At 43.5% G+C, this 23615-nt stretch overlaps 1 protein-coding gene across 3 annotated transcripts in view; it reads right to left on the bottom strand.

Annotated features, from left to right (window-relative positions):
• The window catches only part of LOC115150057 (integrin alpha-7), a 77022-nt gene that overhangs the window by 31873 nt on the left and 21534 nt on the right, over positions 1-23615 (bottom strand). For 2 of the 3 annotated variants that reach the window (XM_029692958.1, XM_029692960.1), the window contains exons 2-6: positions 12543-12750; positions 10624-10879; positions 9657-9788; positions 2013-2220; positions 8-201 (exon numbers count right to left, since the gene is read on the bottom strand). In XM_029692958.1, coding sequence (XP_029548818.1) covers positions 8-201; positions 2013-2220; positions 9657-9788; positions 10624-10879; positions 12543-12750 — 998 coding nt within the window. Of the gene's footprint in view, positions 1-7; positions 202-2012; positions 2221-8413; positions 8522-9656; positions 9789-10623; positions 10880-12542; positions 12751-23615 lie in introns of all 3 variants that reach the window. The other variant, XM_029692959.1, reaches the window with a different exon arrangement.

Below are 23615 nucleotides of genomic sequence, written 5' to 3'. Positions count from 1 at the left end.
TCCTCACCGTCATATCCGTCCCTGTCCAAGTCTCCCACATTGTTGACGGTCAATCCAAACATGGAGTCATAGGTTCCATTGAGCCTGATTGGCTGAGCATACTCCCAGTTACCGAATGGGTTGAGGAAGATGTACACAGCACCTCCGATCTCTGCTTTTCGGTCAAAGTAGTTAGGAGCTCCCACTATCAGGTCTGTCCAGCTGGGGGGAGAGAACAGGGAAGTAGGGAGAAAAGGGAGGGCGGTTCAGAAAGAGCTCTACAGAATCTTGGATGGAAACAAGAAGATGATGGTTACAAATATAAACATATCATTATTTATATATTATATAAATATAAACATATAATTATTTATATATTGTATAAATATAAACATATATTTATTTATATATTATATAAATATAAACATATCATTATGTATATATTATATAAATATAAACATATCATTATTTATATATTATATAAATATAAACATATCATTATTTATATATTATATAAATATAAACATATAATTATGTATATATTATATAAATATAAACATATCATTATTTATATATTATATTATATAAATATAAACATATCATTATTTATAAATTATATTATATAAATATAAACATGTGATTATTTATATATTATATAAACATATAATTATTTATATATTATATAAATATAAACATATCATTATTTATATATTATATAAATATAAACATATCATTATTTAAATATTATATAAATATAAACATATCATTATTTATATATTATGTAAATATAAACATATAATTATTTATATATTATATAAATATAAACATATAATTATTTATATATTATATAAATATAAACATGTCATTATTTATATATTATATAAATATAAACATATCATTATTTATATATTATATAAATATAAACATATCATTATTTATATATTATATAAATATAAACATATCATTATTTATATATTATATAAATATAAACATATCATTATTTATATATTATATAAATATAAACATATCATTATTTATATAGTATATAAATATAAACATGTCATTATTTATATATTATATAAATATAAACATATCATTATTTATATATTATATAAATATAAACATGTCATTATTTATATATTATATTATATAAATATAAACATATAATTATTTATAAATTATATTATATAAATATAAACATGTGATTATTTATATATTATATAAATATAAACATATAATTATTTATATATTATATAAATATAAACGTATCATTATTTATATATTATATAAATATAAACATATCATTAATTATATATTATATAAATATAAACATATCATTATTTATATATTATATAAATATAAACATGTCATTATTTATATATTATATAAATATAAACATATCATTATTTATATATTATATAAATATAAACACATCATTATTTATATATTATATAAATATAAACATGTCATTATTTATATATTATATAAATATAAACATGTCATTATTTATATATTATATAAATATAAACATGTCATTATTTATATATTATATAAATATAAACATGTCATTATTTATATATTATATTATATAAATATAAACATGTCATTATTTATATATTATATAAATATAAACATATCATTATTTATATATTATATAAATATAAACATATCATTATTTATATATTATATTATAAAAATATAAACATGTCATTATTTATATATTATATAAATATAAACATATAATTATTTATATATTATATAAATATAAACATCTGTAACTGAAATCAATGTTTTCCAAGGTTCTTTAGAAATCCTGGTCAGAGTATTCCCAGTTATAGGATTCCATCCTTTCCTACCTAATTCCGGAAAACTTCCAACTGGGATTTCTGAAAACATGGGAACTGGGAATTTTCTGGAAATGTGGAACCTTACTCAGCCATCACTGTTGAGTCATGGCCACAGAGTACCTGTCTATACATTCCTATAAACTACTATCAATAGTATCAGCAGCAGACATATGCATTAGTTCTCACCCGTCACTGTTGAGATCAGCCGTAGCCACAGAGTACCCAAAGGAAGAAGCCAGCTCCTCTCCCCACAGGATGTGCTGCGGCACCAGGCGGTACATGTTATCTTTACGCAACAGCACCACCGCTCCCGTGTGATTGGCTCTCGGAGCCCCCGCCACGAAGGTCAGCTCACCACGACTCATTATGCCTTTAGCAGAGTCCACTGAGAAGCCTGGAGCAAGGCATCATGGGATAACAGTTAGTAGCAGTAGTGTGTGTGTGTGTGTGTGTGTGTGTGTGTGTGTGTGTGTGTGTGTGTGTGTGTGTGTGTGTGTGTGTGTGTGTGTGTGTGTGTGTGTGTGTGGGGAGGTGGGCATGATTGTCTTCTACAGAGGTAAAGACTAGGTCTGTGTGTGTGGCAAGAAGTGAAACAGAAGATTCCTAGTGTTACTATAGTGCAGCAGCGGTTCCTGCTCAGGAAGCATGTAAACATGTAAACATGTAAACATGTAAACAGAGCATTCATCTTACTTTAATGGGATTTACTCCCTCAGGATGTGGTGTGTGTAGGGATGCGAGGGGTGTGTCTGCAGTGGTATAGTGAAATAGTGAAAGAGGAGGGAATTGAACGTGCATGTGATGTGACATGAGCATGTTTCAGCGAGCAGTGTGGAAAAATATCAGATACAAATCAAAAATTTAATTCACAATGACAAAAAAAAATGCTATATTCCAACATGCGGGGTGTCAGAGGAGGGATTGGCAGGGAGCCTTGTTTTAGTCCAGGGTCAACATTCAGGCAGAAGCATCTCATAGACAAACACAGAGACAGACAAATACTATGCTAAAGCATCCTCTAGACACACATCCAGAGAGACAAACAGAGACAGACACGGAGAAGTTCAGGGCGACAGGTGTGGAACGACCAAAAGGTTGGCAGAACTACTGTAGGAGACTGGTGGTCAGACATATGCTGAATACATTAGTCTGGTCAAATAATTCACCAGCTTGAGAATCGTAACTAGTTAATAAATTAACCTTGAGAGAACAGGTAGCCTAGTGGTAAAGAGTGTTAAGCCAGTAATTGAAAGGTTGCAGGTTCAAATCCCAAAGCTGATTAGGTGAAAAGTCTGTTGATGTGCTCTCGATCAAGGCACTTACTAGTTGCTCTGGATAAGAGTGTCTGCTAAATGACTAAAATGTAGACTATGACCTAATTAGCTGTTTGGTAGCTTTTTCTGTTTTGATGCATTTTGTAGAAGCTCCAAGGCAACAGGTGTGGAATTCTGCTGTCTGACTCACTGTAGAACAAGTAACAAATGCAGCTGTGTCCCTTTAAGATGAATGCTACAGTTGGACATGTGACCCAGTAACACTGTAGGCCTTTAAGAGATTAAGAGAAAATGTCTGTAACTATAACAAACTAGGCCTTTAAGAGAGGTAACTAATTTGTCTTTTCACGAAAAAAGTCATCACAACTCCAGTAAAATGTATTTGTGTCCCTTTAAGAGGAATGCTACAGTTAGAGTTGATATCTACCCAAAATAATGGAGGCCTTTACTATTACAAAGAAGTCTGATCCTCTGTCTTTTATACAAAGAAGTCTGATCCTCTCTGACTTTTACACAAAGAAGTCTGATCCTCTGTCTTTTACACAAAGAAGTCTGATCCTCTCTGACTTTTACACAAAGAAGTCTGATCCTCTGTCTTTTACACAAAGAAGTCTGATCCTCTCTGTCTTTTACACAAAGAAGTCTGATCCTCTGTCTTTTACACAAAGAAGTCTGATCCTCTGTCTTTTACACAAAGAAGTATGATCCTCTCTGACTTTTACACAAAGAAGTCTGATCCTCTCTGTCTTTTACACAAAGAAGTCTGATCCTCTGTCTTTTACACAAAGAAGTCTGATCCTCTGTCTTTTACACAAAGAAGTCTGATCCTCTGTCTTTTACACAAAGAAGTCCGATCCTCTGTCTTTTACACAAAGAAGTCTGATCCTCTGTCTTTTACACAAAGAAGTCTGATCCTCTGTCTTTTACACAAAGAAGTCTGATCCTCTGTCTTTTACACAAAGAAGTCCGATCCTCTCTGTCTTTTACACAAAGAAGTCTGATCCTCTGTCTTTTACACAAAGAAGTCTGATCCTCTCTGTCTTTTACACAAAGAAGTCTGATCCTCTCTGTCTTTTACACAAAAAAGTCTGATCCTCTGTCTTTTACACAAAGAAGTCTGATCCTCTCTGTCTTTTACACAAAGAAGTCTGATCCTCTGTCTTTTACACAAAGAAGTCTGATCCTCTGTCTTTTACACAAAGAAGTCTGATCCTCTCTGTCTTTTACACAAAGAAGTCTGATCCTCTGTCTTTTACACAAAGAAGTCTGATCCTCTGTCTTTTACACAAAGAAGTCTGATCCTCTCTGTCTTTTACACAAAGAAGTCTGATCCTCTGTCTTTTACACAAAGAAGTCTGATCCTCTCTGACTTTTACACAAAGAAGTCCGATCCTCTCTGTCTTTTACACAAAGAAGTCTGATCCTCTGTCTTTTACACAAAGAAGTCTGATCCTCTGTCTTTTACACAAAGAAGTCTGATCCTCTCTGTCTTTTACACAAAGAAGTCTGATCCTCTGTCTTTTACACAAAGAAGTCTGATCCTCTGTCTTTTACACAAAGAAGTCTGATCCTCTCTGTCTTTTACACAAAGAAGTCTGATCCTCTGTCTTTTACACAAAGAAGTCTGATCCTCTGTCTTTTACACAAAGAAGTCTGATCCTCTCTGTCTTTTACACAAAGAAGTCTGATCCTCTGTCTTTTACACAAAGAAGTCTGATCCTCTCTGACTTTTACACAAAGAAGTCCGATCCTCTCTGACTTTTACACAAAGAAGTCTGATCCTCTGTCTTTTACACAAAGAAGTCTGATCCTCTGTCTTTTACACAAAGAAGTCTGATCCTCTCTGTCTTTTACACAAAGAAGTCTGATCCTCTGTCTTTTACACAAAGAAGTCTGATCCTCTGTCTTTTACACAAAGAAGTCTGATCCTCTGTCTTTTACACAAAGAAGTCTGATCCTCTCTGTCTTTTACACAAAGAAGTCTGATCCTCTGTCTTTTACACAAAGAAGTCTGATCCTCTGTCTTTTACACAAAGAAGTCTGATCCTCTGTCTTTTACACAAAGAAGTCTGATCCTCTCCGTAAAGCCATAAAGGGAAGGGAGGCTTTATCCTGCAACCTTTTTTAAACCGAATGAGGCCCAGCAGGTTTCGGGAATGGGGCCCTTGCAAACAGTTGTGTTGTGCAGCTGTCTACATTGCGGGCCCTCGTGGTTGAAAGACTTATGTGAGGTATAAATGGATCTAAATGTATTGTAGCTACTTTACTGATCTCTGATCAGTAGTTCTCAGTGGGACTTTCTGTCAACGGAAAATCGTGTGAAGACAAATTGGAAAATTTAAACATTTCATTTTTTATTGGCAGTATTTATTTTGGCAGTTACTGTGGAAAAACTGGGCCTGACTCATCAGTGGACTACGCTGGGTTCTCTATCCAACAGTAATCAGATTTAATCGATACGATCTCAGAAGAAACAGCATGTACAACTGCTGCTGCCTGGGTAGTGACTTGTTCACTCAGTCGAAAGACTGGATTTAATTATAAGCTATTTACATTATAATAAGCTATTTACATTTTAAGACATTAGGGACAAGTTTCCCGGACACATATCAAGCCTGGTCTTGGACTAAGAGATCATTTTATTGGAGAATCTCCATTAGACATAATACAATGTCTAATGGATACATAATACATAATACAATGCATACAGGGCTGGTTTCCAGGAAGTCCTGGACTATAAAGGATCATACTGTTATTATACTATACAGTACATTGGACATCTTTATCAGTAAAGATGAGTAGAATCCCGTGTGAAGTCAGTCAGAGAGGAAGATGACAACAGACTGTGGTGAAATTCCTTAACATTTAATTCTGCATTTAATTTGGATTTAATTTAATTCTGCATTTTTATTTGGATTTAACTTTAATCTGCCATTTAACTAAACTAAAACATAACCAGTAATAGCACTATCGTCTGTCTGTGGCCTTTTAGTAAGCGTGCAAAACATATGGTATGTGTATTTAGTCATTATGTAATTTGGTTAGAGGGTCAATGGAGGCATGCAGCGAGTTATAAGTGAGGGGTCAAAGGTTATAATGGCCATTAAGGATGTGGAGGACGAGGGATAAGGCAGGATATTCCTCCCAAATGGAACCCTATTCTCTATATAGGGCACTACTTTTGACAAGGTTCTATAGGGCCCACAGTGCACTACTTTAGACCAGAGCCTAAAGGGCCCACAGTGCACAATACTGTATATAGGGAATAAGGAGCTCTTTGGGAGGCAATCAAGTTGTTGTATAGAGGAGGATGAGAATAGAGAGGTTTACAGATGTAGAATAGATCCACATGGTTGATGGAAACAATCAATGGGATGGACAAAACGTTATTGGTTATAGTCAATTAGCTGGATCTAAAATGGGAATGAGCAAGTATCTCTTATCAATAAGAGAGATGTCACTCAGCTCCAAGCAACGGACTGCTCTAAACACTCAACTCCAAGGAAAGGACTGCTCTAAACACTCAACTCCAAGGAAAGGACTTCTCTAAACACTCAACTCCAAGGAAAGGACTGCTGTAAACACTCAGCTCCAAGGAAAGGACTGCTGTAAACACTCAGCTCCAAGGAAAGGACTGCTCTAAACACTCAACTCCAAGGAAAGGACTGCTCTAAACACTCAACTCCAAGGAAAGGACTTCTCTAAACACTCAACTCCAAGGAAAGGACTGCTGTAAACACTCAGCTCCAAGGAAAGGACTGCTGTAAACACTCAGCTCCAAGGAAAGGACTGCTCTAAACACTCAACTCCAAGGAAAGGACTGCTCTAAACACTCAACTCCAAGGAAAGGACTTCTCTAAACACTCAACTCCAAGGAAAGGACTGCTGTAAACACTCAGCTCCAAGGAAAGGACTGCTCTAAACACTCAACTCCAAGGAAAGGACTGCTCTAAACTGTGCACTAGAATGCAGATTCTAAACACTCTATTCCCCACGGAGCCTACGCTGTAGGAGCAGTATCATTCCACCTTCTGCAAATCCCTCTTTGAGATACAGTATACTGTACATGTTAGTATTGTCTTTCTACACAGGGCTCCATGGACGATTACCCCGGTGATCTCAGAATATTTTGTTCACTGTGAGATTTGTTTATAAATTCTGCTTTACTTACTTATTTCACTTCAAACCCCTTTATTTTACTTAGCAACGTTACCTGTATCTACAAAACATAGATAAGTATGTAGATCTAGATGTACTGTATATAAAAACCACCACCAAGGTACCCTGGACAGCTCCAAACCACCACATCGTAGAGTAAACTACAGACTGACAGACTGACAGGCTGTACAGACCACCCCACCATACAGACTGACAGACTGACAGGCTGTGCAGACTTCCCCACCATACAGACTGACAGGCTGTACAGACCACCCCACCATACAGACTGACAGACTGACAGGCTGTGCAGACCGCCCCACCATACAGACTGACAGGCTGTACAGACCACCCCACCATACAGACTGACAGACTGACAGGCTGTACAGACCGCCCCACCATACAGACTGACAGACTGACAGGCTGTGCAGACTTCCCCACCATACAGACTGACAGGCTGTGCAGACCACTACACCAAACAGACTGACAGACTGACAGGCTGTACAGACCACCCCACCATACAGACTGACAGACTGACAGGCTGTACAGACCGCCCCACCATACAGACTGACAGGCTGTGCAGACCACTACACCATACAGACTGACAGCCTGTGCAGACCGCCCCACCATACAGACTGACAGACTGACAGGCTGTGCAGACCACCCCACCATACAGACTGACAGACTGACAGGCTGTACAGACCACCCCACCATACAGACTGACAGACTGACAGGCTGTGCAGACTGCCCCACCATACAGACTGACAGGCTGTACAGACCACTACACCAAACAGACTGACAGACAGACTGATAGTAACACAGAGAGACATGCAGACCAGACAGGAGTTCTATGTTGGAATCTACGTACATTCTAAACACGTTCTAGAGAAGAGCTAGCAACGAGCATACACCAACACACGGGGGTAAGGGCAGGTGGGAGGACAGAAGGGTTGGGGTTAATTCCATTCCAATTCTAATCAACTCAGGAAGTACACTGAAATTCCAATTCTCTGCAATGCTTTTCAATGTGGACAATTTAGAATTGGAATTTTGTTTACATTCTGAATTGACTGACATTGAAATTGAATTGACCACAACCCTGGAGACTTGATACAGGAAGTTGTATCAACATGAATCACCTCACTCCAAGCTACAAACCTAAGTAGCTATTCTGAGCTACGTCCTCAAACATGGGCCGGTTGGAGTGTGGCTCCAGAGTTTTGTACACCAGCGCATCTTCATCGGGACTAGCCATGAACAAGAGCCCTGCGGCCCGAGAGAGAGGAAGAGAGAGAGGAAGAGAGCGAGGAAGGAGTGGGAGGGGAGGGGAGGGGTGGAGGGAGTGGAGGAGGGGAGGTGGTGAAGGGGAACAGGGTGACAAGGAGAGAGAGAGGGAGTGCAGGTGAGAAAGGACTGTGCTGTGATTGTGTTTTCTTCTTCCTGGTACCAGTGGTTTGTGGGTAAACCACTGGTACCTAACAGAAGGACGACAAGACTGACTCACGCTGTACCCAGAATGCACTACCAGAACTGTCTGTGGGGGAAACGCAAACCCACTGACTCCAAGAACAGACAGACTTAGCCTGGTCACAGATCAGTTTGTAATGTTTAGCAGGGCACAGAGTCTCTCTGCGTGTCATTTATATCATGATTGGTCCATTCCTACAGTAGCTACTTCATGACTGGTCCTTTCCTACAGTAGCTACTTCATGATTGGTCCATCCCTACAGTAGCTACTTCATGATTGGTCCATTCCCACAGTAGCTACTTCATGATTGGTCCATTCCCACAGTAGCTACTTCATGATTGGTCCATTCCTACAGTAGCTACTTCATGACTGGTCCATTCCTACAGTAGCTACTTCATGAATGGTCCATTCCTACAGTAGCTACTTCATGATTGGTCCATTCCTACAGTAGCTACTTCATGATTGGTCCATTCCTACAGTAGCTACTTCATGATTGGTCCATTCCTACAGTAGCTACTTCATGTGGGAAAGTATTCAGAATATTGAGGTGGAGCTGTCTGGATTCAGCTCTGGGGAATCACACTCATACACAAAGCAGGGTCAGGGATGGCCCATACAGACAGGAGAGAAACAGAGAAACAGTACAAGGGTGTGTCTGAAATGCCACCTTTTCTCTATGTAGTCCACTACTGGTCTGTACCGCACTGGTCTGGGCCTGTCTGCCTTTCCAGAGCCATGTTGGTAGCTACTCTGAGTCCTCTAGGTCTGCGATAGGTATTTATTTTGGGTAGAGTGTGTCGTCAGTTGTCATCCTTCCCTGGCCTTCTCTCCTGTCCTGTCCTATGCTGTGCTCAGTGATCTCTGGTGAGACAGTGCAGCAGGCAGACAGCTGTGTGAGAGGAGCAGGAGAGGGCTGGGCAGGGACGGTCCTACCCAGGTAACTATGGTAGGGAACAGGGATCAGCTGAGCATTCATTTGTTTCTCATCCGCCACTTCATAGGGCCCGTCGTCATAGAAACCCAGATCCAGTAAAGTCTGGTTTAGTAGCTGGACACGCATCTCTCCTGGAAGGAACAGAGTTAGAGACAGACAGACAGACAGACAGACAGACAGACAGACAGACAGACAGACAGACAGACAGACAGACAGACAGACAGACAGACAGACAGACAGACAGACACACACACACACACACACACACACACACACACTAGCACACACTCTCTCTCTCTCTATTGCCAAACACACACACTTTCATTTTCAAACACATACAAAACAGATATGTACAGGATAAAGTAAACCATCTCTAGGGTTCCATAGTAAAAATGTCATGTACAATATCATGTAAATCGTGACTCCACCTAAGGCCTGTTTAATATATGAAACAATGATCCATAATTCCAGCCATGTTGATCCCTGACATTAAATAATGACAGTTCCATCCATCAGCCCATTAACTACCTGCTGGGAATCAATCACTTTCATCGATCAGTATGACTGCTGGGGCCAGTCAGTAGGCTTATCAGTAGGCAATGATTTGGCCACTGAAATACATGTCATTTTTTTTCAAAAGAATTGATGGTTTTTGGGTCGTTTTTTTTCAGTACGACAACTGTAAGGGAAAAACTGACTAAAAAGCTCCAATAATATATTTTCAGTCTAACTCCATCATTTTAGAAAGTGGCAAAAATATTTTTACGATTCAATAAGTAAAGTAAAGGCATACTGTATAGTAGCGGAGTCAACACAATAAGACGTGTATGAAAACATCTGACAACAAGCTTTGACCTAACTACCATTTGAAACACCTCAGCTGTCAGTCATCACTATTTAAGCTGTATTTAAACAGGTGTGTCTCAATGAGATAAAAACATTTAAAAAAAAGTTATGTCACTGTACCTTTCCAGTTATATGTTCCAGGAGCTCCGAACATGATAAATTGGTTGTCAGGTGTGAAGGCGGCAGACAGACCCTGCTGACAGAAGCCAAACTGTTCGTGTCCCTGGGATCGCCCCTCACAGAACTTCCACTCCCCTCCATCTAGGTCATCCCTCTCGGTCAGGTCCTCACTGAGCACGTAGCAACGCCCGATGGGGTCCCGCGTCTCCAATGGCAGGCCCACGCGCTGACGCAGCTCGTACAGATGGGCACACGTCTGGAAAAAAAGGGTCAGGAGAGGTATAGAGTAGTAGGTTCATTGAAGAGGTCCTACAGGTTTGGACAGAGGCGGCAGAGAAGCTAAGTAACTGGAATAGATGGTCTACTACACTACAGACATGCTAAACACAACTCGTACAGGTGGGCACAAGTTTGCTTCATTGAAGAGGTTCAACAGGTCTGGTTCATTGAAGAGGTCCCACAGGTCTGGTTCATTGATGAGGTCCCACAGGTCTGGTTCATTGAATTGGTCCCACAGGTCTGGTTCATTGAATTGGTCCCACAGGTCTGGTTCATTGAATTGGTCCCACAGGTCTGGTTCATTGAATTGGTCCCACAGGTCTGGTTCATTGAATTGGTCCCACAGGTCTGGTTCATTGAATTGGTCCCACAGGTCTGATTCATTGAAGAGGTCCCACAGGTCTGGTTCATTGAATTGGTCCCACAGGTCTGATTCATTGAAGAGGTCCCACAGGTCTGGTTCATTGAATTGGTCCCACAGGTCTGGTTCATTGAAGAGGTCCCACAGGTCTGATTCATTGACGGGGTCCCACAGGTCTGGTTCATTGATGAGGTCCCACAGGTCTGGTTCATTGAAGAGGTCCCACAGGTCTGATTCATTGACGGGGTCCCACAGGTCTGGTTCATTGAAGACCTCCTACAGGTCTGGATCATTAAAGAGGTCCAACAGGTCTGGATCATTTAAAATATATATATATATTTAACTAGGCAAGTCAGTTAAGAACCAATTCTTATTTACAATGACAGCCTAGGAACAGTGGGTTAACTGCCTTGTTCAGGGGCAGAATGACAGATTTTTACCTTGTCAGCTAGGGGATTCAATCTAGCAACCTTTCGGTTACTGGCTCAACGCCCTAACCACTAGGCTACCTGCCGCCTCTTCATTGAAGAGGTCTCACAGGTTTGGTTCATTGAAGAGGTCCCACAGGTCTGAACAGAGGCAGGAGCAGTAGTAGTACCATCTCAGCATAACTGAGACAACTACAATAGATGGCTGGCCATTCTACAAACATGAATTCTTCCTAACTCAGTGTTTCCCAAACTCGGTCTTGGCTACCCCAAGGGTTTTTGGTTTTTGCCCTGGCACTACACAGCTGATTCAAATAATCAAAGCTTGACGATGAGTTGATTATTTGAATCAGCTGTGTAATGCAAGAGCAAATAAAACATGCACCTCTTGGGGTCTCTAGGACCGAGTTTGGAAAACGCTTTCCTAACCACTCAAACTGACCAGGGAAACCTCTGGACCCGAGCTACAGGCTCTAACTAGGGCCTGGAGTTTGTCAGGGAAACCTCCGGATCCGAGCTACAGGCTCTAACTAGGGCCTGGAGTTGGTCAGGGAAACCTCTGGACCCGAGCTACAGGCTCTAACTAGGGCCTGGAGTTGGTCAGGGAAACCTCTGGACCCGAGCTACAGGCTCTAACTAGGGCCTGGAGTTGGTCAGGGAAACCTCTGGACCCGAGCTACAGGCTCTAACTAGGGCCTGGAGTTGGTCAGGGAAACCTCTGGACCCGAGCTTCAGGCTCTAACTAGGGCCTGGAGTTGGTCAGGGAAACCTCTGGACCCGAGCTTCAGGCTCTAACTAGGGCCTGGAGTTGGTCAGGGAAACCTCTGTGTAGTTGTGTATTGTGTACTAACCACCACCTTTCCTCCAATCCCCTGGCTCTTGACTGTTACTCCAAGCCACTGGTTGTCCTTGCTTTCCAAGTCGAGGTTTACGTCTCCATCGATGTCCACGCGCTCGCAGTCAAACTCCTCGCCTGTGATTGGACAGCGGTACAGAGCGCCAGGGCGCTTCCTCTGCATCATGCCCAGTCCTCTGGCCCGCGGCGCCCCCACCAGGATCCTGTTAGCAAGACACACAAACACACATGAATTTCTATGAAAATGGACAATAAAAGTATTGTAGCGTAGCAAATTGTATTATATTGTTTCATACTGTATGTGATTGTTTCAGGGAGTATCCATTAAAAAGGGTAATCAGTAGCTGCTGCATCCATTTTTGGACTTATAAATTAATTAATTGTTACATTTTCAATGCTTAGCAGGACAGAAAATGGTCCAATTCACATTGTTATCAAGAGAACAACCCTGGTCATCTCTCTGCCTCTGATCTGGCAGACTCACTAAACACAAATACTTCATTTGTAAATTATGTCTGAGTGTTGGTGTGTACCCCTGGCTATCCGTAAAAATAAAAAAAACAAGAAAAAGGTTGCCATCTGGTTTGCATTATGTAAGTATTTTAAAATTATTCATACTTTTACTTTTACTTTTGATACTTAAGGATATTTTTAAACCAAATACTTTTATAATTTTACTCAAGTACTATTTTACTTGTTGACTTTCACTTTTACTTGAGTTATTTTCTATTAACTTATCTTTCCTTTTATTGAAATATGACAGTTGCTTACTTTTTCCACCGCTGTCTTTTAGGCCAGGAAAGCTTCCTTCACACACGACTTTTACTAGGAGCATAGTCTCTCATGACAGACTGATCGAAACACAAATGATTAAGTAGCCGGCCAGCACACTCAAGATTTGGTTCTGGGTTCTGGTGATACTGGGAACATACCTACAAGCCCATTAGTCACCCCCTGACCAGTAAACACTGTGGGTACCATACTGTAGTTATGGACTTTTATTGGTTGTTTCTGGTCAGGTCACATGGTCAGAAAACAGGAAACCCTTCTGACCCTAGTGTCTAATGTTTTGGTTTGAAAAATGCATCTGGACACGGTACCAGCTTTTTTATTTCACCTGGCTGCCAATTTGAGGAGCCGCCTGAAGAGTGAGAGGAATGGCAGCTAGAGGAATCCAGCAGTGCTGAGGCAGAGGGCTCGTAGTGAGGACGACTGGCTACTATTCTGAACTCTGTGTGGTGATCTTTCTGGTGCCCAGAGCTGCTGAGGCATCAGCCAAATGGATGTTACACAGACTGGACGAGGAGAAGTCCAGAGGCTATAAGACTCAGGCTGGTTCCCAGACTTGACCTCTACAAGATCATCAACAGACTACATCACCATCATCTACCATCCTCTGTCCAGCTCTCTCCACTCAAGCCATGAACTGACCCTCTCCATCTTCAGAGGATACAGATTTCAAAGACTTGGCCTCTATTGGTTGACCTGTCATGATATATTGCTTGTTAGTTTTTGAAGCGCTTTGAGATTCTATGAAACGTGATATAGAAATGTAATAAATTATTATTATTGTTACGTATGACCTGCTCTCCTGAGCTAGTTAGTTTAGATGTTGTATATTTGACATGTTGTCAACAACAACCTCAGTTACTTTCAGTGAGGTCTATTCTTTGACACAAAAAGCATCAACTGGAAAGTTACTGGAAGGTTGTATCTATCACTGATACTACTATGTGTTATCATGATTCCCTCCCCCTCCTATCTTTTGTAACGGTTGCATTTTCAGTGGCTCTGGCTTCTGCCTTATACGGGCTGGCTGGTCCAGGGGGCTGGCTGGTCCAGGGGGCTATTTAAAAACGCACCGTTGAACAACATTCCAACCAACCAATTCTCTCTCTCTCTCTCTCTCTCTCTCTTTCTCTCTCTCTCTCTCTCGCTCTCCCCCCCCCCATCAGCCATCGCATGGCACAGGCCCGGAAGCTAGACACAGAGAGAGAGTGGGGGGAGTGGGAGAGAGAGAGCAAGAGAGAAAGAATGAGAATCAGGAGAGGGAATTAGAAAGAGCAAGAGCAAAAGAGGGACAGAGGGAGAAAGAGAGAATAGAGAGAGAGAGAAAGAGAAAGAGTGCATGAGAGAGAGAGAGAGAGAGAGTGAGAGAGAGAAAAGGGGCATGTTCAGAATGAGACAACTCTTTGAAATGGCTATAAATATGGTCTAGCTGAGGGAAATACTACTTAAGTAGCTAGATGTACCCAGGCTTTTCCGAAATTAGCTAGCTTCACTTAACTTCACATTCCAGCTCAGGATTCATCCGTACTACGGAGGTGGATATTGCTCGTCCGCCTGCCGTAAACTCTAGCAGGCTTGTAACTGAGCGTGCATGTTACACGTGGCTGGTCGAACGCCGAACTCTTCATTCAGACAACGTAGAACCATTAACCCATGGGAGAGTCAGAGACAGATTTACATTTGTACCGAAAGCAACATAAATTAAAAGCTTTCTTGCACATTTAGCAGGCTATGGTGGTCACGACTTCCGCCGAAGTTGGCTCCTCTCCTTGTTTGACGTCACCGGCTTTCTAGCCATCGCCGCTCCATTTCTCATATGTCCATTTGTTTTGTCTTGTTCCATTACACACCTGGTTTTCATTACATAATCACACTGCCTGTATTTAGTCCTCTGTTCCCCTCCATGTCTTTGTGTGTAATTGTTTATTGTTATGTGGATATTGTCAGGCGCTATACTTTTGTTACGTTCCGTGTTTTTGGCACGTTTATGTTTTTATGTGTTGTCGTTTTTAGACCGGATTTAAAGTGCGCCTGTTTACTACACTCTGATCTCCTGCACACTTCGCCTCCATACACACCCCTAACAATGGTGTGAAAGAGGCTTTTTGAAGTCGTCTTTCTTGTATTACCTATTGTTAATGGCGTCTTTGATGTGATTATCAATGCACGCAGTACCTTTTCCCCCACTCCTATGATCAAATAATTGTATAAAGTCATACAAAAGTTTCACTGTGCATGAACTTTCAAATGCATCCTCATTACTAAATGTGTTATGTGATAAGTATTTTAATATGACTATATTTTTACACACAAAAAACCCAACATTTTATTAATAAACTATTTGGTAAATATTGAACTGGTCACCTTCCTCAAATGAAGGGGATGTTGATGCAATCTTTGCGAGACGGAGGGAATCTGATTTGATTGGTCCTCAACTCGTGGCTGAGACATTTTCATTCAGGATAAATGCAGTTAGCCTGTCCCGGAGCAGGTTAGTCCTGAAGGATACGTCGCCATTAAACATTTGCCTGGCTAAAAGGTGAGCCACTTTCAGGTAACGATTATCCCGAGTTGGACTCAGAGCTGTCCAAATGAATTAGTAGCCTGTCAGTCGTCCCTACCACACTAAAGCTGACGGCAGGTGTAGTGCTGTTGGATTAAGATACTGTATTTACAAGTGTAGAAATCACACACTGTGTGAACGAATGGCTAAGACAGTCATTCCTAGTCTGGAGTGACTCCGAACCACTCCTGAACTCTGTCTGTGCTTGAGCCAACTTCTCCGGTGTTCATTGTCATGTCATGACAGCAAATGAGGGGTAGTTGGCTAATACAGTACTAACAGTTCAACCTGGCGACCAGGCTACAGTCACTCCTTGCCCTGAGACATGGCTGTATAGACTCCTATGGTGTTTAGAGAAGTCTACAGTCATGTCTCAAAGCAAAGTTACTTTATTAAAGCCATGTGTAAAGAGGGAACAGGCTAGAGGGCTCCAGGCAAGGTAACAGTTGGTGTATCTAACCTGACTACAGCTACAGGGTAACAGTTGGTGTATCTAACCTGACTACAGGGTAACAGTTGGTATATCTAACCTGACTACAGCTACAGGGTAACAGCTGGTGTATCTAACCTGACTGCAGCTACAGGGTAACAGTTGGTGTATCTAACCTGACTACAGCTACAGGGTAACAGTTGGTGTATCTAACCTGACTACAGGGTAACAGTTGGTGTATCTAACCTGACTACAGCTACAGGGTAACAGTTGGTGTATCTAACCTGACTACAGGGTAACAGTTGGTGTATCTAACCTGACTACAGCTACAGGGTAACAGTTGGTATATCTAACCTGACTACAGCTACAGGGTAACAGTTGGTGTATCTAACCTGACTACAGGGTAACAGTTGGTATATCTAACCTGACTACAGCTACAGGGTAACAGTTGGTGTATCTAACCTGACTACAGCTACAGGGTAACAGTTGGTGTATCTAACCTGACTACAGGGTAACAGTTGGTGTATCTAACCTGACTACAGGGTAACAGTTGGTGTATCTAACCTGACTACAGCTACAGGGTAACAGTTGGTGTATCTAACCTGACTGCAGCTACAGGGTAACAGTTGGTGTATCTAACCTGACTGCAGCTACAGGGTAACAGTTGGTGTATCTAACCTGACTGCAGCTACAGGGTAACAGTTGGTATATCTAACCTGACTACAGCTACAGGGTAACAGTTGGTGTATCTAACCTGACTACAGGGTAACAGTTGGTGTATCTAACCTGACTACAGCTACAGGGTAACAGTTGGTGTATCTAACCTGACTACAGCTACAGGGTAACAGTTGGTGTATCTAACCTGACTACAGCTACAGGGTAACAGTTGGTGTATCTAACCTGACTACAGCTACAGGGTAACAGTTGGTGTATCTAACCTGACTACAGCTACAGGGTTACAGTTAGTGTATCTAACCTGACTGCAGCTACAGGGTAACAGTTGGTGTATCTAACCTGACTACAGGGTAACAGTTGGTGTATCTAACCTGACTACAGCTACAGGGTAACAGTTGGTGTATCTAACCTGACTACAGGGTAACAGTTGGTGTATCTAATCTGACTGCAGGGTAACAGTTGGTGTATCTAACCTGACTACAGCTACAGGGTAACAGTTGGTGTATCTAACCTGACTACAGCTACAGGGTAACAGTTGGTGTATCTAACCTGACTACAGGGTAGCAGTTGGTGTATCTAACCTGACTACAGGGTAACAGTTGGTATATCTAACCTGACTACAGCTACAGGGTAACAGTTGGTGTATCTAACCTGACTACAGGGTAACAGTTGGTGTATCTAACCTGACTGCAGCTACATGGTAACAGTTGGTGTATCTAACCTGACTACAGGGTAACAGTTGGTGTATCTAACCTGACTACAGGGTAACAGTTGGTGTATCTAACCTGACTACAGCTACAGGGTAACAGTTGGTGTATCTAACCTGACTACAGCTACAGGGTAACAGTTGGTGTATCTAACCTGACTGCAGCTACAGGGTAACAGTTGGTGTATCTATCCTGACTGCAGGGTAACAGTTGGTGTATCTAACCTGACTGCTGCTACAGGGTAACAGTTGGTGTATCTAACCTGGTGTTATTCTGTACCCTGATCTCTCTTCTGACGAACGTATCAAGACTGTTTCAAGGACAGATCTTCTCCATCTACGTAACATTGCAAAAATCAGAAACTTACTGTCCATAAATGATGCAGAAAAATGTATCCATGCTTTTGTAACTTCTAGGTTAGACTACTGCAATAAGAACTAAATAATCTTCAGTTAGTGTTAAACACAGCTGCTACAATCTTGACTAGAACCCCCCAAAAATATCATATTACTCCAGTGCTAGCATCTCTACACTGGCTTCCTGTTAAGGCAAGGGCTGATTTCAAGGTTTTTCTGCTAACCTACAAATTATTACATGGGCTTGCTCCTACCTATCTTTCCGATTTGGTCCTGCCGTACATACGTACATGTATGCTATGGTCACAAGACGCAGGCCTCCTAACTGTCCCTAGAATTTCTAAGCAAACAGCTGGAGGCAGGGCTTTCTCCTATAGAGCTCCATTTTTATGGAATGGTCTGCCTACCCGTGTGAGAGACGCAGACTCGGTCTCAACCTTTAAGACTTTATTGAAGACTCATCTCTTCAGTAGGTCCTATGATTGAGTGTAGTCTGGCCCAGGAGTGTGAAGGTGAACGGAAAGGCACTGGAGCAACAAACTGCCCTTGCTGTCTCTGCCTGGCCAATTCCCCTCTCTCCACTGGGATTCTCTGCCTCTAACCCTATTACAGGGGCTGAGTCACTGGATTACTGATTCTCTTCCATGCCGTCCCTAGGAGGGGTGCGTCACTTGAGTGGGTTGAGTCACTGACGTGATCTTCCTGTCTGGGTTGGCGCTCCCCCTTGGGCTGTGCCATGGCGGAGATCTTTGTGGGCTATACTCGCCCTTGTCTCAGGATGGTAAGTTGGTGGTTGAAGATATCCCTCTAGTGGTGTGGGGGCTGTGCTTTGGCAAAGTGGGTGGGGTTATTTGGCCCTGTCCGGGGGTATCGTCGGATGGGGCCACAGTGTCTCCCGACCCGTCTTCTTTCAGCCTCCAGTATTTATGCTGCAATAGTTTATGTGTCGGGGGACTAGGGTCAGTCTGTTATATCTTGAGTATTTCTCCTGTCTTATCCGGTGTCCTGTGTGAATTTAAGTATGCTCTCTCTAATTCTCTCTATTTCTCTCTCTCTTTCTTTCTTTCTTTCTTTCTTTCTTTCTTTCTTTCTCAGAGGACCTGGTCTGATGACTCCTTGCTGTCCCCAGTCCACCTGACCGTGCTGCTGCTCCAGTTTCAACTGTTCTGCCTATGGCTATGGAACCCTGACCTGTTCACCGGACGTGCTACCTGTCCCAGACCTGCTGTTTTCAACTCTCTAGAGACAGCAGGAGCGATAGAGATACTCTGTATGATCGGCTATTAAAAGCCAACTATCATTTACTCCTGAGGTCCTGACCTGTTGCACCCTCAACAACCACTGTGATTATTATTATTTGACCCTGCTGGTCATCTATGAACATTTGAACATCTTGGCCATGTTCTGTTATAATCTCCACCCGGCACAGCCAGAAGAGGACTGGCCACCCATCATAGCCTGGTTCCTCTCTAGGTTTCTTCCTAGGTTCTGGCCTTTCTAGGGAGTTTTTCCTAGCCACTGTGCTTCTACACCTGCATTGCATGCTGTTTGGGGTTTTAGGCTGGCTTTCTGTACAGCACTTTGAGATATCAGCTGATGTAAGAAGGGCTTTATAAATACATTTGATTTGATTTGACTACAGCTACAGGGTAACTGTTGGTGTATCCAGGATGGGAGGGGGGTAGATCTACATCCCTCTCCCCTTCTCTCCCCCTTCTCTCCCCCTTCTCTCCCCCCTCGTCACACCCTCTGTCATGACACTGTTTCCTCTACAGCCCCCTACCACTTTCGCATGTATAGCGGACATGAGTCGGTTATGGTCACGTGATGAGGTAGCCCCATCTGCGCACTTCAAAACCAATGTCTGCTCTCAGCCCAAGAGGGATTTTCTTCTTGGCCTAAGACGTTGGTTGCTCCTGTGGGAGACCCGGGATCATGTCCCTCGTGTTACACAGATACGCACCGACACATACACACACACGCACAGCCACCCAGCCAAACCTCTAGTCTGACAGCCAGCCACCTAGCCAGCCAGCCCTCTATTTTGACTGCCAGCCAGCCCTCTAGTCTGACAGCCAGGCACCCACGCAGCCAGCCAGCCACCCAGCCAAACCTCTAGTCTGACAGCCAGCCACCTAGCCAGCCAGCCACCCAGCCAGCCAGCCCTCTAATTTGACATCCAGCCACCCACGCAGCCAACCAGCCAGCCAGCCAGCCAGCCACCCAGCCAACCCTCTAATCTGACAGCCAGCCACCCAGCCAGCCACCCAGCCAGCCCTCTAATCTGACAGCCAGCCACCCAGCCAGCCACCCACCCAGCCCTCTAGTCTGACAGCCAGCCACCCAGCCAGCCACCCAGCCAGCCCTCTAATCTGCCAGCCAGCCACCCACGCAGCCAGCCAGCCACCCAGCAAGCCTTCTTGTCTGACAGTCAGCCCTCTAATATGACAGCCAGCCACCCACGCAGCCAGCCAGCCACCTAGCCAGCCCTCTAGTCTGACAGCCAGCCACCCGGCCAGCCCTCTAGTCTGACAGCCAGCCACCTAGCCAGCCCTCTAGTCTGACAGCCAGCCAGCCACCTAGCCAGCCCTCTAGTATGACAGCCAGCCACCCAGCCACCCAGCCAGCCACCCTGGCAGCCCTCTAGTCTGACAGCCAGCCACCCAGCCAGCCCTCTAGTCTGACAGCCAGCCACCCATCCAGCCACCCAGCCAGCCCTCTAGTCTGACAGCCAGCCACCCACCCAGCCCTCTTATCTGACAGCCAGCCTTCTAGTCTGACAGCCAGCCACCCAGCCAGCCCTCTAGTCTGACAGCCAGCCAGCCACCCATCCAGCCACCTAGCCAGCCCTCTAGTCTGACAGCCAGCCACCCATCCAGCCTCCTAGCCAGCCCTCTAGTCTGACAGCCAGCCACCCAGCCAGCCACCTAGCCAGCCCTCTAATCTGACAGCCAGCCACCCAGCCAGCCACCCAGCCAGCCAGCCACCCACCCAGCCAGCCACCCAGCCAGCCCTCTAGTCTGACAGCCAGCCACCCAGCCAGCCACCTAGCCAGCCCTCTAGTCTGACAGCCAGCCACCCAGCCAGCCACCTAGCCAGCCCTCTAATCTGACAGCCAGCCCTCTAGTCTGACAGCCAGCCACCCAGCCAGCCCTCTAGTCTGACAGCCAGGCAGCCACCCATCCAGCCACCTAGCCAGCCCTCTAGTCTAACAGCCAGCCAGCCACCCAGCCAGCCACCTAGCCAGCCCTCTAATCTGACAGCCAGCCACCCAGCCAGCCAGCCACCCAGCCAGCCTTCTAGTCTGACAGCCAGCCACCCAGCCAGCCACCCAGCCAGCCACCCAGCCAGCCCTCTAATCTGACAGCCAGCCACCCACGCAGCCAGCCAGCCACCCAGCCAGCCTTCTTGTCTGACAGTCAGCCCTCTAATATGACAGCCAGCCACCCACGCAGCCAGCCAGCCACCTAGCCAGCCCTCTAGTCTGACAGCCAGCCACCCGGCCAGCCCTCTAGTCTGACAGCCAGCCACCTAGCCAGCCCTCTAATCTGACAGCCAGCCACCCAACCAGCCACCTAGCCAGCCCTCTAGTATGACAGCCAGCCACCCAGCCACCCAGCCAGCCACCCTGCCAGCCCTCTAGTCTGACAGCCAGCCACCCAGCCAGCCCTCTAGTCTGACAGCCAGCCACCCATCCAGCCACCCAGCCAGCCCTCTAGTCTGACAGCCAGCCACCCACCCAGCCCTCTTATCTGACAGCCAGCCCTCTAGTCTGACAGCCAGCCACCCAGCCAGCCCTCTAGTCTGACAGCCAGCCACCCATCCAGCCACCTAGCCAGCCCTCTAGTCTGACAGCCAGCCACCCATCCAGCCACCCAGCCAGCCCTCTAGTCTGACAGCCAGCCACCCAGCCAGCCACCTAACCAGCCCTCTAGTCTGACAGTACATCTATTGCTTTTCAACATCTCCTTCACCAGTCGTACTAATGTGTTCCAAATGGCACCCTATTCTCACATAGTGCACCTTAACAGCTCCCTACAACATAGGCTTACTGTTTCCCTAATAGCCCAACACACTTCCATAGAGGTGCAGTCATGCATGCCACAGAGTGATCTTCTCACTCAATGAGTCAAAACGTACACGGCTGTGTCCCAAAATGGCACCCTATTCCCAATATAGTGCACTACTTCTGACCTTAGGGCCCTGGTCAAAAGTAGAGCACTATGTAGGGAATAGGTTGCTATTTGGGACACAGTTCATGAGAAACAGCATCTGATGTTATCAGACCTGGGTTCTAATACTATTCAAAAACATTTTAAATACTTTATCTGTGCTGGATTGAACTCGCCTGGCACAATGGAATCAATAGAATAGTCACAACAGTTCCAAACCCTACACCTCGGGCACACCAGGAAGGCTAAAGGAAAGATATCGAATACTATTTGAACCCAAGTCTGATGTATTAGCAGCCACTGTCCATAACCTAGTGAATCTGTGCTAAGCTAAGCTAAATAAAGGGGACCTGGGTAAAGGAAACAGGTTATCACTAAAAGCATGATAAAAAAGATTAACCCTGTAAACAGCAGCATTCATCTAGACCTCTGGTTTTTAAGGTAATACTTCAACTCTCCCACGTATTGCATGTCCTGTAGACACACGTTACACAGGCAGGTATTTGGGTCCACTGGGGCATTATAACATCTTCCATGCAGGAAAGTGAAGCTAGGTCTATGCTGAGAGGAGTATACTTCTGCGTTGGCTTCCAACCTGTATTTGCAGCAATAGGAGTTTATACTAATCTAAAGATCCAGTACATATGAAGTAAAACATCTCATACGCTATCTATAAAGCTTTACTCACAAAGACACACATCAATTCTGAAATTCACAGAGGGATTCATAGCACTTTCAACACGCAGTTACTGTAGACATATAGGTTCTGGCTATACAATGTTCACTGGCAAGGTTATTTACCTTGAAGGAGATGCACTGTTGTTTCCAAGGCTTCTTCTGTTATATGCATATTGTATGTTAATCTGCATTTAACAGAAGAGGCCCTGAAAACAGCAATGCATCTCCTTCAAGGTGAATTGACTTGATGAAGCCGACTGCAAAATGCATTGTTCGTTCCATTTGTAATGAAATGCAATCAATAAAAAAAGTATAAATCAAAATTACATCAATAAAAATTCAATCGATCAAAATTCAATCACACTTTGATCAATCAAAATTACATCAATCAAGGTTGGTCATTGTTTTTGTATTGCAGTCCACAATATACCATTATTCCAGGTAAATGTAACATCTCCTCTCTCAGTTATCTCATCTTTCCATAATCCACGGAGGGCAGATATCCACACCCATAGAGATCCTATTAAAGTTCCAGAACGGGTAAAAAAACGGCAGCCATATTGGTCAGGGAGAATTCAAAAACCAGTCTAATTAGAATGAATGGCAGTGGAAGCATAATCCTGATTTTACTGAAGGAGGAAAATAAAAGTAAGGCATGTGATATATCAGAAATTGTGTAACAGAATTACTGTCAATCT

The sequence above is a fragment of the Salmo trutta genome, chromosome 16 (genome assembly GCF_901001165.1).
Source record: "Salmo trutta chromosome 16, fSalTru1.1, whole genome shotgun sequence".
Classification (NCBI taxonomy): Eukaryota; Metazoa; Chordata; class Actinopteri; order Salmoniformes; family Salmonidae; genus Salmo; species Salmo trutta.
This window is presented reverse-complemented; position numbering and strand designations above follow the sequence as displayed.